The sequence below is a fragment of the Vicugna pacos genome, chromosome 2 (assembly GCF_048564905.1).
Source record: "Vicugna pacos chromosome 2, VicPac4, whole genome shotgun sequence".
In the NCBI taxonomy this organism is placed as follows: domain Eukaryota; kingdom Metazoa; phylum Chordata; class Mammalia; order Artiodactyla; family Camelidae; genus Vicugna; species Vicugna pacos.
The window spans coordinates 58,215,580-58,233,270 of record NC_132988.1 but is presented as its reverse complement, the minus strand read 5'-3'; the positions used below and the strand labels follow the sequence as shown (position 1 = coordinate 58,233,270).

At 32.3% G+C, this 17,691-nt stretch overlaps 1 protein-coding gene across 6 annotated transcripts in view; it reads left to right on the top strand.

Moving 5' to 3' along the window:
* The window catches only part of CCSER1 (coiled-coil serine rich protein 1), a 1,130,224-nt gene that overhangs the window by 473,815 nt on the left and 638,718 nt on the right, over positions 1–17,691 (top strand). For all 6 annotated transcript variants that reach the window (XM_072940467.1, XM_072940491.1, XM_072940473.1 and 3 more), the window contains exon 7: positions 5,669–5,746. In XM_072940467.1, the coding sequence (XP_072796568.1) occupies positions 5,669–5,746 (78 nt within the window). The remainder of the gene's footprint in view (positions 1–5,668; positions 5,747–17,691) is intronic.

Genomic DNA, 17,691 nt, shown 5'->3' with positions numbered 1-17,691 from the left:
TCAGATTGCTCCAGCTTTGGCACTCAGGAGCTCTCTCACATTGGCTCTTGTGTCCCTTGGGCACACCCCTTCCTTTTATCTTTCAAACACTTTTGAGCACTTCCTTACTTTCTGGCACGAGATATACATTCCTTGCCTCATCCCAGAAGTCAGCTGTTTCTCCAAGGAGCCCTAGTTCCTTTATTAGAAGAAATCCAAATTCTAGGCATTGGGCTTTAATAAAGAATATTTTATTTAATAAAATTGACATATTTTCCCCCAAATCAGAGGAGAAATAAAATATAATTTATAGACTAAAAATATTTTGAAGACTTGTAAAAATTCTCTCATTTTCATAAATAAAAAGTAACTCCCTAATTCATGAATTAATGAAAAAGTATTTCAAAGCTGAATTTTAATTTTGATTCTTATGTGATTACACAAATGGCTGATTGCAGATTTTATACTCAAAGCATCAACTGTATTAAGTGCTAGATTATTTGTGAATCCGTTGAGAGTTCTTTATCTCATTGTATCAAAAGAAAGAACAATACTGTGTTTCTCAAAGCTATTACAATGAGTTCATACTTGTATTTATCAATAATACATATAATATTAGAAGCTGAGAGAAGATGTGACATTCAGGTTTCAACAGTGGTTTAGTAAGTATTAATAGTGTCTCATACTCTTCAGTTTCCCTATTTCTTTGGTGACAAGTGTATTGAGTGTCAGAATCCTCAGGTGTATACTTTGGCCATCGACAGTTGAGCAGTGTCAATTGAATGTGATTACATTTTCTAACTAAACATTGTAAGCATTATTTATAGTAAGACATAGTATTCCATTTTCCCAAATTTAACCTGGGAAAATTTTTCAGTAATGAAACAAAAATATTTTCTTCCATGCTCATTATTTATTGGGGAAAGACCACCTATTATGATTTGCAAATCCTTAACTGTTCATTTTCTGGATTTATAAGAAATAAGCTTAACTGTATACTTATTTTTTTCTCAGCAATAACTTGTAGTAATTATGACGTCAATGTTGATAGTCAGAGTAGGCACTAAATTGGTAGTCAAAGTTGGTACCAGGGCACTTGAGACTGAAGAATTCACTGAGGTCAGTTATCTGCAATTTCCAGCTTCTTAAAAATTGTCCCTGAGTATTCATATACATTTTTATGACCCATCTCATAGGAGCCAAGAAAAGCTCTATTCAGCCTCCCACCACTGTCTCCTCTAGTGTGGTGTCCTTTTCACTGAAATCTGTCGATCCTCTTCACCAATATTGTGTGGCAGCTCTTCATATGCCAAAATGACATGGTGTTTGCAGACCATCTCTATGTGCTTAAATCCTTTTTTATTCCACTGAGAAATTTGAACAGGAGGGGACTGTTCCTCTTGTTCCTCAGAATTTTATTTTAAAAAGCTCTTTTTATTTCTACTTGTGCCCTCTTTCTCCTCAGAGATGAATCAACAGTAAGAGAAAGAGTCTCTGAGATGGAGACACATTGCTCTTCTTGGCATTACTGTTCTCCTCTCCACTTAAAGCTGGCTTTCTCTCCTTCTGCCATCCATTTGTCCAGGAAGTTCCATAAGCAATCACTGTCAGGAGAATCTTGTATATTAATTTTAAGTTTCCAGCACTTTAGCAAAGACTTCCTCTCCTCCAGCAACACACTCACAAGCAGATAATAGCTTGAAATTTTGGTTTATTCAAATTAAAGTATGGTTAAGCCACCAGTAACTGTTAGATTCCCATCTCATGTGTGAGACTGGCTAAAATCTGAGGTTACTTGCTTAAATACAAAGTAATCTTCATGAAAATCCTTATACTAGAACATGTACAGTACAAATATTAAGATTATTTAATGTTCATTAAACACAAGGAAATTGCAACAACATTTTCAAAGAATAGAATCCTAACTGCTGTGTTTTTGGCCATCGTGTATTGATCTGAAGGTTGATAGAAGAAAACATAAGTGAAAATCTTTAAGAACTTGAAGCAGGACAGAATTTCTCAGGTGAAGCACCAAAAGCATAAACCATAAAAAACAAACAAATATAAGACAATTAAGTTGGAAGGCGTTGGTTCTTTTGAAGACACTGCTAAGACAATGAAGAGATAAACCACAAACTGGGTGAAAATATTCAGAATAAATACACATGACAGAGGATTTGTATCCGTATAACCCAATGAAAAAGAAAAGTACACAAAGTATTTGAACAGACACTTCACAAAACAGTATGTACTTACTAATCATCAATAGTGAGAGAACATTTTGAGGGGTGAGAATGGTCTGTCTATACCTTGGTTTTGATGGTAGCTATACTTGTGGGTACATTTGTCAAAACTCATCTAACTGTACATTTTTAAAAGTTACATTTTAGTATAGGTATATTATACTTCAACACAGTTGATTTAAAGAAAAAGAGGATGAAGGTGATGGATGAGATGCAAATGTAGGGAAATTTTATTCTAAAAAACAGCAACAAAGCAAGTAGTTTCTTCAAAGCTAGATGAATAGAGAATTCTGAAGAGCAATATGCATGAGAAGAGATATTCATCAGAATATCTCTGGTCTGCTCAGAAGTAAGTATTTGTCCAGATTTTGGTGTTTAACTTAAAGATTATACTTAATGTTAAACTTAATTTGGAAAAAAATAAAAGAGATCTTAGCATACATGAGATAGAAGTAGAAAGGGGGAAAGTATCCAAATAGCATTTTAAGCATATTATTTAATCACCCTAATGTTGGAATGAAGCAGGCATTTACTGGACTTAGAACCAGAAAGCCAAGTTTAAAGACACTCAGATAATCAGAATTAGGACTGGCATTTTATAATCTGTCATTCCTTGTGTTGGGATGATTTACGTCTTTTACAGAATAGCTTTTCGATATTCTCATGGGATTGACTGGCACATTATTGTGAACCTAACATTTCTTAAGTCTCTGAAATACATTAAAAGCAAATGAAGCCATAATTCTGACAAAATAATTTATGAAGACAGTTACGAAAAAACACATACCGTTAGCTTTAAAAAAAATCAAATGTAACTTAAGAGTACTTTGTTAATTTGTATTTAGATGTACAGTTGAGTCAGTATTGCTGTCATTGAACGAAAGGGTAAATGAATTAAAATATGAAGCATGGATAAGATTTGTGTCTGAAAGATTTACTATAGTATTTTATCTATACTGGTGAATAAATGAAACGACTCCTAAATAACATATCACTGAAACACAAATGGGAAAACAATAAGCTACAAATTAAGGTATCTTTTTCTTATTTTTTGCTATATAATTCTCAACTAGATAATTAAGAGCAGTTTATCAGATATTGTCATATAAGATTGATTTGGTTTTTAAAAACACTTTTCTCAAGATTTCCTAAGAGCAATAGAATTAAAGTGTCACTCTGTAAGATTGATTTGAAAGTTAAAGCTAAAACAAAGTTTTCTCTAAGAATGACATTCAAAGAATCAAGGTTATATGATGCAAATTTTAGCCTGCTTTTCATGGTGCTTAGAATTGACACATTTATTTCTGGGACTTTGTGGGAGACCTCAACCCTAAAAGAAGTTAACCATGAAGCTTTATTTTGAGCTCCTCTTCTTATGAAAGTTAAAAACCCTTCATCTGATCCAGTCTTCTAAAATTTCACAACTGAATGCCATCTCTGTCTTTTGAACAAATGATTTTTAAGGACACAATACTTTAAAATGCTATGTAAAATATCAGTACTTTAGGAAAATATCAGATAAGTCAACTGCATATGAACTGTATTTTTATCACTTGCTCAGTTTTTCATGAAAAATCTAATGATGAAAGAAACAGCTCAAGGGTCTTGGTTTTCTATTCCTGTAAAAATATTGCACTCATTTCTTATGTTAGAATCCTGAAGTGAATTCATTCTTAAGAAAACCTCTTTGTTTCTACATTACATCATATAATCAGATAGTAAAAGTCAGAAATTCAGAATATTTCCTGATTTTGATCTAATAAATGGCCAAGAAGCTCTCAATACATTTAGAATTTAGTCAGTAACTAACTCACCTCAGGTATCTGGTGCATGTATTTTCCTGTTTCCTTTAGTAAATTATTGTTCAGTTTTTATCTAATTTCCTCCTTTAGCCATTTAACTCAATGTGCAGGCTTATGTCAATTTCTAAAGTAGGTACATGTTATATTAAAAATTATACTGTGTTTATAGTTCATATCCGTTGTTTCTGGACTAGACAGTCAGAATTAATCCTACTTTAATGAATATTTAAAATGTGTCCAGTTCGTTGTTCATCTGAATAAAATGAACTGAAAATAATCTTTGACTAGAAAGAGACTAAGGATTTGTAGCAGTTGCAGTATCTATTCTTTGAATATGTTCTTTTGTTGGAATTTAAGTCAGTCAAAGTTATCTGTCTACTTATTCCCTTATCTCAATCAAAGTTAATTCATGTTTGTACTTTAATCTTTACTGCAAATTTGTGTCCATGTACATTTGGAAACCAAGCTGAAAAAATTTAGGTGTGCATTTTTTTCCCCAATGTTTTACTTGCTTATATACTTAAATGGAAGAATTCCTCTGAGAGAATGAGTTAAGAACATAGTAAAATAAGTTCTATTGCTACCTATTATCAGAATCTTTTTCTTGCCTTTAGGAAAAATAATGAAAAGCTTCTAACCAACATCTCTTTATTTAGGCTAATCACTTATTTAAGAAGTTTTAATTCATCATATTTTTAAAGGACTAGAAGAACGTTAGCAACATTCCAGTAATTCTCTTATATTTGTGTGAATCTTTTGTCCTTACATTTTTGCTTAGCTGAATGTAATAAGAAAATTTCTCAAGGACTATGAATACGGGAATTTTTAAAATTTAATATTTCTTTGTTTTGTAATTGTAAATTAATGGCAGATATGCTTTTCATGATGAATAAAAACTGGGCACATAAAAATAGATAAAAAAATTTCTTCTGTATAGCACGGAGAACTATATTCAGTATCTTGTAATAATAACTTTTAATGAAAAAGAATATGAAAATGAATATATATATATACATATGCATGACTGAGACATTATGCTGTACACCAGAAATTAATACATAGTAACTGACTATATGTCAATTAAAAAAAAAAACTGGATACAATGATTTAAATCTCCATAAAAGGAAAAAGTGAATAACATATTTGAAAATCAGCCTGAAATTTATTGAAAAACCAACATAGTGAATTATTACACGTAGGTTAATTATCAAAAAAGGTAAAAATTATTAAAAAATTTAAAAATGAATATATGCCTACTCATATATGACTGAAGAATTGTGCTGTATACCAGAAATTGACACAACATTGTAAACTGACTATACCTCAAAAAAAAATAAAAAAGGTAAAAATATAAGCTAAGCAAATATAATACTAAACGTCATCCTAACATAAGATACAATTATTATATTTAATAACATGTACATGAAATGCAAATGTAGAAGTGATAATTTGACTAATTTCTTGATAATTATTTCTTAATAGAGAATGATTCATTATATAATAATAATTTGAATTTTTCTATACCTGTATTTCACTTGTGTATTTGTTTTTTATTTTAACAAGAAGAATTAAATTCTAAGTTAGGAATAATAAAAATGACTACAAAAAAAGGACTTTTTTAATTCAATTTTGTTTTTCTTGTAGAGTGCAGATATGAGCCCAGCAAGTAGCACTGCTTCACTTCCTGTTAGTCCTCTTACAGAAGAACCATCGCCTTTCAAGGTAAAATATAAACAAAAAAACTTTAAAATAATTGTTTATAATATTTTAGTATCTTTAAAAATACTTATTTTTCTATAGTGAAATAGTTTATGCATAAATGCTAAGGTTAATTGCTTTACTCTTTAAGGATCTTATTTTAAACGTAAAAATTTTATTATTGTTTTGCTCTTTTGTCATTCTAGTTGCTAAATAAAGGTAAAGCTTTGGGTAGGAAATAATAGTTTAAGTAACACATTGTTAGCCTTGCATGGAAGAGACAGTGATTTCAACATAGTAGTTTGATGTCACATGAATTATAGGTTTCAGATCTTTTATTTATATTAATTTAAGCAATGAGTATGGCATCAAGTCATTATATTTTCATTAGCTGGTTAAATTTTCATTGATGACTCTAGGTCATTATTAATTAATTGTGTATTCTTTACAAAATAATGGTCAAAATCACGAATTGAAATATGAAATAATTCCTCCAAGCATTGATTTTTTAAAATATTTTAGAAAATATGCAAATAAGTGTTTAAGTAGTATGATTAATAGAATTCTTCAGTTTGGGAGGCTATGTATATTACAAATATGAAATCATATTAACTAACATATTTACCTTGTTTTGCTATTTAAGATTAGATGTTTCTCTTTAAGCCAGAACTTGTAGATTTGCTATTTTATATTTGTAACCGGGATGTTTGGATTTCTCTAAGATTATTGTAAATAAAGGCACTCTTTAAAATCATGAGATAGAAAAAAACCTTGGAAAGTTGGAATGATGCAATTTACTGATATGCAGTAGTTGGAGTTAGGTTGATTTAAAGACAGGTAAATACACATTTTGGGGTTCATTATGAGGATTTGTATTTTATCATAAAATTGTTATTATTTTTCATATGAAGACTAAATCTTATTCAACTTCGTATTACCTATACATAGTTCAGTGGCTGGCATGGATTTCCATATATTCAATATTTGCTGTATTGAATAAAATGAAAATAATAGAAGGTTATAAATTCCACTTTAGTTTTCTAATTATAGATGTTTTGTCGCATAATGATAGACAGTAATAATTGTTAAAGGCTTATTTTATATTAGAGAATTATTAAATACTAAATAGTATTCTGATTACATTATTTATTGATAAATGTTTTATCATTCTACAGGAAAAGGAGAAAATAATGTTTTTCAAAGTTTAGTATTCCTTAATATTTCATCTTATGGTATGTGGAACAAAATTTACAGAAGAATTATATTTTTAACAAGTTTTTAATTGAATTATTAAAGTGTCACTAGAAACCACTTTCTCTGTTTAATATATTGATTATGACTACCCTCCTTGAAAATTAATGTATTTTTTAATGGAGGTTAAAGGAAAGGTCAGATATATTCTAAAATCTGCTGATATAATGCTAATATAAATATAATTATTTTAGTTTCTCAGACTGGTTCTAAGATATCAATAGTGTGCCTGTGTTAATGTGTATAAGTGGTTTTATATGCAATTAAAACTTCCAAGTGCTTATAATAGATAATATTGGCTTTTGGTAACCAATATAGTTACCGAACCTCTTAATTTACTTCTTCTATGAGAAGAATACTATTTATATTTTTTCCAAACAATTTTATCAGTTGTAAAACATCTCACTAGTATTTAAAAGAATCTAAAATCAAAGTTTCAAATTATGAAATGAATCACCTGCACTTGCTTCTTTTATCTTTAGTTTATAAACTGTTATCATTAAATATGTAATAGAATTCTTACTTATCCTTATATAAACCCAAACATACAGAAACTATTTTGAGAGACACACTTAGCAGTATAGTACATTTTAATTGCAAAAAATGTGTCTGAAAGTAAAATACACAGAGATATTAAAGTTTTCTGATACCCATACCCTGAAAAATCCTAATTACTGTAATTCATTTGTATCTAAAATTTTATTGAAAATTTTGATATTTGACCAACATGGTAAATAGAAAAAAACGGAATATCTTTTTTTCTCATTCCCCAAGAATGTGGCATGATTTTTTGTGTTAAAATAAGATTAATTATCTTTAACTCTTTAGGTTTTCTTTTCTAAAACAGTGATTCTAAAACCCAACTTCATAACCACCTACCCTAGTATTAAAGAAGTAAGACCTTTGAAAGAAAAGTTTTGGTGGCTGATTAAAAGACTTAATTATACCTTTTCTCCTGGGAAGTAATTAGGTTAATAAAAGAAAGTATTCCACCCCTTTTCTTGGTCTGTTTTGGAAGCACCCATTCAATAGTTGGAGGGAGATACCCTGTTTTGGCTCAAGTGTGAATTAAGGTAAATGCTTTCCTTTAAATATTATCTTTAGAATGACATTGAGATTAAATTAACTTTAACCATACCATTTGACATAATGAGAAATGGTATGCTATATATTTAAAACATTTTTAGTAATTACCTCCCCACTAATATCTCTACCTATATTATTGACTCGAATGTTAGATGAGAAATTGGCTAACAGTAGGAATGTACCATAGTAGGATCTATTAAATTAAATGTAGAAGAAAACTGAGTAGCATCCTGGAGACCTTTCCAAGGAGTCAAGAGAGGTAGGTTAAGCTTTGAGATACACGAATCAAAGATGACAGTTAAATTTTGTTTGGGATCAGATGCTTCTTTTTCTCAAAAAGACACTATTTTTCAACACTATTAGTATTGGAGCACATAGTTCAACTTAATTTATAAACAAAAACAGATCTGTTCTGAAAGATAGTCCAGGCCCACGTACTTACTCACAACTCTATTCTCTTTACAGAGCAGATCACCTCAGGCTAAACTTCTTGCACTTACCGTTTAAAACCCATTGCTGTAGTGTTTTGTTTGGCTTAGCTAGTCATTCAAAAATGAGGGTTATTTCTCGCAAAAGTCCATCTAGTCTTCCCTTAATCAATTGCAAGATCTGGGAGCTCTGTGCCTTTCTTTCAGAGAGAACTGATTGATCAGAGGTAAGTAGGGTTTTTCCATCTGGACAGGGCATATGAATACCATGGTCACCATCATTCCCTATTCATGTCTGGCCATGAAATCATTTGAGTGAATCCCTTCATAAGAAAAAGATGTATAATTCACAATCCTCCAAGTATTCCACAAGTAATAAACTCACAGATTTCCCAGTCAGACTCTTGGTGCTGAGAAGTTCCTAGGAGCCCAGGTTTTTATAATTGTGCAGACTCTTATTATGGACACATATTTGAAGACAAAGGGAAAATGCCTAACTTCAATTTTAATAGAATAGTCAGCATTACATAAAATATATATACATGGTCTGACACATGCCACTACATTATTATAGAAAGGCCAAGGGCTCATTAATTTCACCTGGGTGAGAACAACATTTTATCAAATAATCACAATAGAATCATAATAATTCAAGATAATTAATCTGAGACTTCAGTATGAGGAGAAAAGGAGTAGACTGCTTAACTGCTAATTAAGAGTTTTAGTTTTTCTGTAGAGTGATCAAGTTGACTTGTTAACTTTGACGTGCCCATTCTGCCTATTCTCCTTCTTCCCTCTGCCATTCTCCCTGATTTCTCTCAAAAATCTGATCTACCTCCTCTCTCCTAAGGCTGGCCTCAGTCAGATGTCCCACACCAAAGATGCCTTTGGACCACCAAATGTTACTGTTCCTTAGTAGGATGACCCTTTTAATTTATTTGTACATACACAGTTATTAACAGCCTCAATCCATTCCTGGAACTAGCATTCTTCAAGCTAAAGCTGGCTCATTGTTCCTGACCGTCACCTCCATTTATAGTGCATTGTGGGCCATGTTTCGTTTGTTTGTTTTTTTGTTTGTTTGTTTTGCCAGCTGTATTCATCATGTATTTTTAAATTCATTTGTACTTAAGTGAAGTATCATAGCTAGATTTTAGTCCCATTTCCTATCAAAAGCATCTTTTCTTTGATTAGATATGTTAAAAAAAAGTGTTATCCTGCCTTATCCTTTTATCCTTATCCTGTGATAAAGTCAACAGAAAAGAAACGAATTCAACTCTACTTGTCTTTAGACGTTGTTTCAATGGTGCGCCAAGGATATCTGCCAGTCACCAATCTTCAGTTAAAGTCTTAAAATAAGCAAAAACAACTCATTGCCTTTCTTGGACCATTAACTGCTGCTTTTCTGGGATACATGGATTCCTGGCATGTGTAAGGAGGTTGGGTATCCAGTGCCTAGAATGCACAATGGAGCCACTCTCCCTGAAGTCCAATCATCTTCCCCAGGAGCTGACACAGAGTGGTGCTAGGCTTTTTCCTGGGTCTCCTCTCCTTGTGCAATCCAAGGTTCTCTGACTCTTTTTCCTCATTTCCAGAAATCAGCACTTAATCTTGACTAGAGAAGCTCTCTCTGTTCAAATTTCCCTCAGAGATTATCCCTCTTTCCTCCAACCAGCTAGAGCACTGGAAAAATCTCTTCCATATATGTTATAGAACTGAGGAAAGCAAGTATCTAAAGATTCTTCTGCCCTGATACACACACCTTATTTTAAAAAGCACAAAGCCACCTTACTTAAACAAGGGACAGAGAGGAAGAAATAGAGAAATATATTAAAGTCTCAAAACATTTGTCCTGCCATGCAATGTAGGGATGTTAGAGGGAGAATGATGCTTAACTACACTTGAACATGGAGCCTAAACTCAGGACTTAGTAACATGCAGTAACACACATAGTTTGCTCTCAATTATATAACATAAATATTGTGTAGGAAAAAATCCAGAAAATAAAGAGTTATCAACCATCAAATATGTGGATGGATCATACTTAATTTTTTCCTATAGTCTCTATAATGACCACTTATTTCTATTTTAAGAATAGTATTTACTTTTAAGAAAGCAGAAAGTAGAGTTCAGAACATTAGAGGCAATGTAACCTAGTGAAGAGACTACCTGGGATCAAATCCCAGTTTCTACTTTATATTTGTATGACCTTGAGCTAGTTTTTTGTCTCAATTTTTCCATCTATAAAATGGGAACAACAACAACCACTTCTTCTTTGTGTTCTTATAAGGTTAAACAAGTTATTAAATAGAAAGTGCATAGAACAGAATGTAATAAACAATAGATAAGTGTTAACTATTATTGCTTTACAGAAGGAATATTTCTAAGTTTAAAGAAAGAAAGTCCTATATTTTAGAAGTAATACAAAGCACTCAACCCCTTGTACTTCATTTCTAAATGTGAGAGTAGAAATATATTTTAAAAATAAATTCTCTACTTTGATGAAGAATAAAGTTTAATATTCATTCCTAGAAGGCATGCTATTTATTTTATACCCTCGAGTATTCAGATGAGCTCATATATCAGATTTCTTTTATGAAAAATAATTAATGGAAACGTTCACTAGTTATGAAGGAGAAGGAGTAAATATAATGAATTTGTCTTAAGGGAAAACTGGTAAATATAATAAAACATTACTTGGAAAAGAGAAATACGTAATAAATTCTGTAACCATAAGTCTTATGGTATCTTTTTATCAGGAATACACCACAGTATATTCTTCTTTAATTCCCCAAACCTCCTCCTGTGAATTAACCTGGTAACCTCCTAAATACAATCTCCACTGAAGGAACATTGTTTAATCATGTTAGGTCCTGGGGAAAAAAATCTCACTGTGAACAAAGCGCTGTTGATATTTTACTTTATATGTTATAACATCAAAATACTAAGTAGTTTCTGTTTATTTTGTCTAAAAACACCATAGTAGAAAAGAACGTGTTTGGAGACTCCGGGAGAGAGGAGTCAGATAGTGGTGTTACCTCATACATCATTTGTTGTATATCCTGCATAGATTGAGATTTTTTATGAGTGTTTATTATCAATTTTCATTTATTGAATTTAATGGTCTTTTTTATTATTAGAATTCACTTTTTTGGATATTTCAGAAAGAGCCCCAAACAGTGTAGTCTGCATTTTTGCTCAGTTGTTGACTGGGCCACTTAATTCATTCATCTGTTGATGAATCAATTTATAAAATACCTACCATGTGCTTGATAACTTTCTAGACACTGGTGCTTCGATATAAACAACACAGACTGAATTCCTGCTTTTATGGTGTTTGGATTTTAGTGAGGAGAGGTAGACAATAAACAAATATGTAACATGTCAGGGAGGGATGATAAATGCTATACTGAAAAATGAAGCAGGATAGAAAGTGACTTTGAAGTGTGTTGCTGTTTCAAAAAGGGTGTTCAAAGAAGGTTACTCTGATTAGGGATATTTTAGCAGAAACTAAAATGAAAAAAAGAAGTAAGCAGCTCATCTATCTATGGGAAGAGGGTTGAAGACAACAAGTGCAAAAGATATGAGGCAGAACACTTGCAGTTTTTAGGATGGGCATGAGTGCCATTGTGGCTGGAGCAGAGTGAATGAGTAGACAAGTAATGCAAGATCAGGTCAGAGAGAAACCAGACCATGAAAGACCTTCTAGGCCCTTGGAATCTTACTTTGCATGAGATAGGAACCCATTGGAGTGTTCTGGGAAAAATAATGACATAATCAAACTTTATTTTAAAGCCATTATTGTGACTTCTGTGCAGATATAGGCAGCAAGAGGCCATGATAGAAGAAGGAAGGCAGAGCTCCTAAAGGTGAGAGGTAGAGTGATAAAGGAAGAGAGGGTAAGCACTGGTTGGATTTTAGGCGTGTTTTGACTGAGTCAGCAGGATTTGTTAATAGATTGTATGTGGAATATCGAAAGAGAGCAATGTCAAAGATTATCCCTGATTCTTAAACTCTCTACATTTTCCAATTCTTACCTCTTTTTGCTGTCTTTCTGATGTTGCAAATAAGTAGATATCATGATGTAGAAATTAATGGAGTTTTCTCCATACATGCACATCCCTGGTGTCTCATCTTCTTACAAAGACACCAGTCATGTTGGATTAGTCTCCCCACCCCTGGGAACATCATTTTAACAACTCTTTGAAGACCTTGTCTCTAAATATGGCTACATTCTAAGATACTGGGAGTTGAAACTCCAACATGTGAATTTTGAGGGGACAAAATTCAGCCCATAACAGATAGACAGACTCAAGACTGCTGTGTTAACTCTTTCCTCCACACAAGGCCAACCTTAATTCAAGGGAAGGAAAACTAAATTGTAACTCGCCATGGGGAATACCAAAGATTTGGGGCAATTTTTAATCTACCATATAAATATGTGACATTATTTTATTAATCCAGTTTTCATATATTATTTTATTAAATTCTCAGTCATGTGTGAGGAGTTTGGATTTGAGGGAATGTAGAAGGATAAGAGATTTTCGTAAATGTTTGTATATATTCATCAGTGTGCTCATTTGAATCTGTTTTCCAATGCTATTTTAATTTCCATTAAATTTGGAAACTTTATTTAAATGCTACCTGTATTTGAATTAATTTACAGTTCTTAAAATCTTGTGATTGAGAGTATCAAAGAATTATGGTTTTTAAAAGTACTTTACTAAATTCTCGATTATAAACACTGAGTAAAGTTGAAATTGAAATAACAACTAACAAACAATACTTTTCATATTATGCTTATATAGTGTTATTTTATGATAATTTTTTCCTTCTGATTCTGTCAAGGTAAATTTTGAATAAACATTATACCTATTATTTGACTTTTGTAGACAACATGACTAAATATGATAAATACTCATCTGAGAGAAAAATAATAATTATATATCCTAATAAAACAAAGTTATTTTTACATAAATTAAACACAAAACAAATTTTGCTTAATTTATGTTAAAAGGTATACAATATCTTTTATCTTTTAGTCATAAGAGACCTCAGGGAAGAACAATTTAATGGAAAAAATAAATAAATACTCTCATGTTGCCTGCTAGCTTCATATTTCTATCCAAATCCTTCTCATACACTGTCCAGATGATTTCAAGGAGGCATGTATAAGATATGGAACTTATCAACATTAATACAGTCTAAAAATAATGACCTGCCTCCTCCCACCCCATTCTCAGCTTACATATTCATTTTCTTCCTTAAATTTGAATTTCAGTAAGTTTCTTCATTGTTGCATAGGTTGGTGCCTTAGATTTCTCCTAACTTTTTGAGTTCTCCAAGTACTAATGATGTAAAACTTTCTTCGTAAGAAGGTTTATTTTAGCATGCTTTCAAGAGCATTGAGCCATACTCTGCTTACTTTAATCTGAGTCCCTTTGATATATTTAGTGAAAAAAATTTACTCAGCATCTGTTAGAGATGAGCTTGGAGAATTGAATTCAAGGATCTACTTTTTATAACAATGAGTTAAACAGAACCCCCAGAAAACTACAGGATACATAGGTTTGAATTGTATTCCGTAACTGGCAAAACTGAAGATTTCATAGGAAAAGCTTGGTGTACAGAACATGAGGGGAGAGAATTCAGGTACAAAACATGGAAAGACATGTCTGAATTCATTTGTATGTAAGATAGACTGTTGAATTATTTCTAGCAAAATACCAAAGCCAATAAAATCCTTGAAATTTTGGGAAATATAAACAACTTCATGTGTTTCTTGAAAGAAAATTAACTGTAAGAGAGTGAGTCCTTGTGACCTCAACCTTGGTTTTGGGGACCTACTTCAGAGTGGACTGGAATCACTGAAACATCTGTTCTGTCTTCCAACAAGATGCCAAAATAATTTTATTTGGAAACAGTTGAAGTCAGCAGTGTGCTCTGTTCCCCAATATTTGTTGCTCCCAAGTGTCTAGAAAACAATGTGAGGTAATAGCAGAGAAGGCAGTAAATGCTCTGCTGACCAATATTAACAAGATCTCTTTTACCATCTAATGCAAATATCAGATAATGGAACTGGCTTGGGATTAACACTATATTTAAGATAATGTCATTATTAATAATAACTTGGGCAACCAATTTCTTGTATAGCATATGCAGTGTTTCTTATCTTAATAACATTTCATATAAACTCTGGATCATATGCATTCATTCTTTGTTGATTTTAAATATCATTTCTTGCCTTTCTTCAGAATTTGCCTATAAATGTGAAGTATAATGTAAAACATTTTTCTTTAAATAAGAAATTACTAATCAAAGTAAATTCAGAGACTGTGATTCATCATTAACATGTCCATTTGAGATGGACCATGAATATGAGAGGCTATCAGAAGTGAACTCAGCATGAATCTAGTTTATCTGGCAATGACTTCCATCTGTTCTATCTTGGAATCCTCTACTTAAACAACAAGTGAATTTTGGAAGCTGAATCATATCAACTGTAAAATAAAAGGTACACGAAATTAAGTAAAGTAATTCTACCATACATCAAATAATTTATAAATAATTGTATTTTCTTTGGTAACTATATAAGGTTAAAGAATATCAGCTCTAAATGTTTTATAAAGACAGTGGGCATCCATTGAAGGTATTAAATGTCTGTGCTGACAGATGCAATGCAATGAGGAAAATAAGCAAACATTCTGTTCTGAAGTTTTTGTTGCACAAATTTAGCATTCCTTCAATGTAGTTTTCATGCCACACATAAATAATTTGTCAGAGATTCTATTATCTTTAGTGATTCTTTTGGGCAAAATTGGCATATTGATGACACAAATTAAAAGTTGCCTAGTAATTATGAAAAATCAGAAAATGCTATTTACCCTTTCCTATAGTAAAAATATTCTTAATTGCACATGGGAATATATGAACATCATTTTACAATACATTCCAAAAGAGATCAGGAAAAGTACAATGTGTTTTTGCAGGTACTTTTGTCCTCTTTGATAGTGGCTGAGCCATAACACAAGAAATTGGAAAGGGAGCAAGTGCCAGATGGACATTAGACTCTAATCAACAGCCTAATAGCAATGATTATAAAGATAGATGTAATTTGAATATTCTGTGCGACCACTGATGTCAGAGTCTCAGCTAAGGAAATTCTGTTTTCTTCTAAGTTCTTGTATTATACTTCAGCGGTTAGCTTACATCTGTACTGGGACATGCCCTTTTTCTCAGGTAATCTCTTTGACTCTAGTAAATCTGACAAGAAACCCTTATCTCAGGAGATGTAACAAACACTGATAATGTTGGCTTAAACCTGTTATATTAAAATTTTATTAGGTATATTTTTTATTAAGACTGAAGATCCACTTAAAGTAGTTAGGCTCTGCTTAACAAGGAAGTTTTTGGCAGCAATATTTGAGCTGAAAGTTTTTAAAAAACTGAGCAGAATTGTCAAAGCATAATTAAGGGTAAAGGAATTAAGCTCATTTTTCTCCCTTAAGGGTCTTTGCCAGCCAATAGAAACTTTGGCAACAGAGCCAAGTAGAAAAATGGAGCCATGTCAGTTGCTACGCCACCTTAAAGAGAGATTGGTCGTAATTTCTGGTAATAATGCCCACAGGAGTAAAGCCGACTGTAGAGTATCCTCTTGTGAACATTAGCTGTTTTTCTCCTTCTCTTTCTTGCTCTTTCCTTTGGGCCTTAGTCAATTATTGATAATAGTTCACTACTGTCATTTCTCACTATTTCTGTTATTTTCCTGAAATGTGGTGAGTCATTCAGAACAATTAACAAACATTTATTGAGGTCCCACTATGTGTAAGACCTTATGTAAAAGTATTGGGGCAGAAATAGTTTATTCTGACTGTAGAAAGTGACAGAATATTATAATACTGGTTGTATTTGAACATGACCTGGAAAAGTACAAAGTATTTCAAAGTATTTCAAAAGTGCAAAGACGGGATTGAGGAAAGGGAAGTGTCATGAGCCAAAGTCTTAAGTTAGACCACAAAGGTCTAGAATTTAGAAACATTCAGTTGTGTGGCCCATGCAGTAAGGAAAAAGTTGTTTGGTGTGAAGCACATTACATGCTTTATCAAGAACTTAGACTACCTTCTTTAGGCAGTGAGGTCCAGGAAGCAATAGTTGCGTCTTAGTCTGTTCAGGATGCTCTAACAAAGTACCATAAACTAGGAAGTATGTAAACAACAGAAATGTATTTATTACTCACAGTTCTGGAGACTGGGAAGTCCAAGATCAAAGCACTGGCATATTCAGTGTCGGATGAGGGCCCACTTCCTGGATAGTGTCTTTTTGTCTTTTCCTTGTAGCCTCACATGGTGAGAAGAGCAGGGGAGCCCTCTGGGGCCTTTTTTGTAAAGGCACTCATCCCATTCCTCAGGGCTCTGTCCTCATGACTTAATCCCCTTTCAAAGGCCACACATCCTGATACTCTCACTTTGGCATGTTAAGATTTCAACATATAAAGTTTGAGGGGACACGAATATTCATATGTAGCAAGTTGAGCAAATTTTAAGATGCAAAATGAAGAAAATTTTATAATTCTTCTTGAACTTGATTTCCACAGAATGGGTTCTGACCTTTATTTGAAATTTGACAGTTCCTAGAATATCAAAGGGAACTAATCAAATATAAATTATATGAAATATGAAGAGTTTTCATATTAGCCACATTATTATTAATTACCTGCATCTGTACATGCAGGTGCAGATCTGCCCATCACATTGGATGAAAAATTGCCTATATTTATATTAAAATAATAGAGTTTACAGGTGACCTAGGCTATCATAAATATATACTGAAAGGTCTATATATTTCTATTTATCTAATTGTTGTATCTTAAAAGGTTGTAGTTAGTGCGTTAAGTTTATTTTGCTGCTATAACTAATTACCACCAACTTCATAGCTTAAAACAATTCATATTTAGTATCCTATAGTTTTGGAAGTCAGAAGTCAGAATTAGGTCTCTCTAAACTGGAATCAAAGTGTTGGTAGAACTGAGTTCTTTCTGGAGGCTCTAAAGGATAATCCATTTACTTAGGATTTTGAGCACGAAGAGTTTGCTTGCATGCCTTGGCTCTTTGCTTCTTTCCATCTTCAAAACCAGCAGAGGCCCATCAAGTCTTTCTCATGCTGCACCACTTTGATTCTGACTCTTCTACCTCTCCCTTTGACATA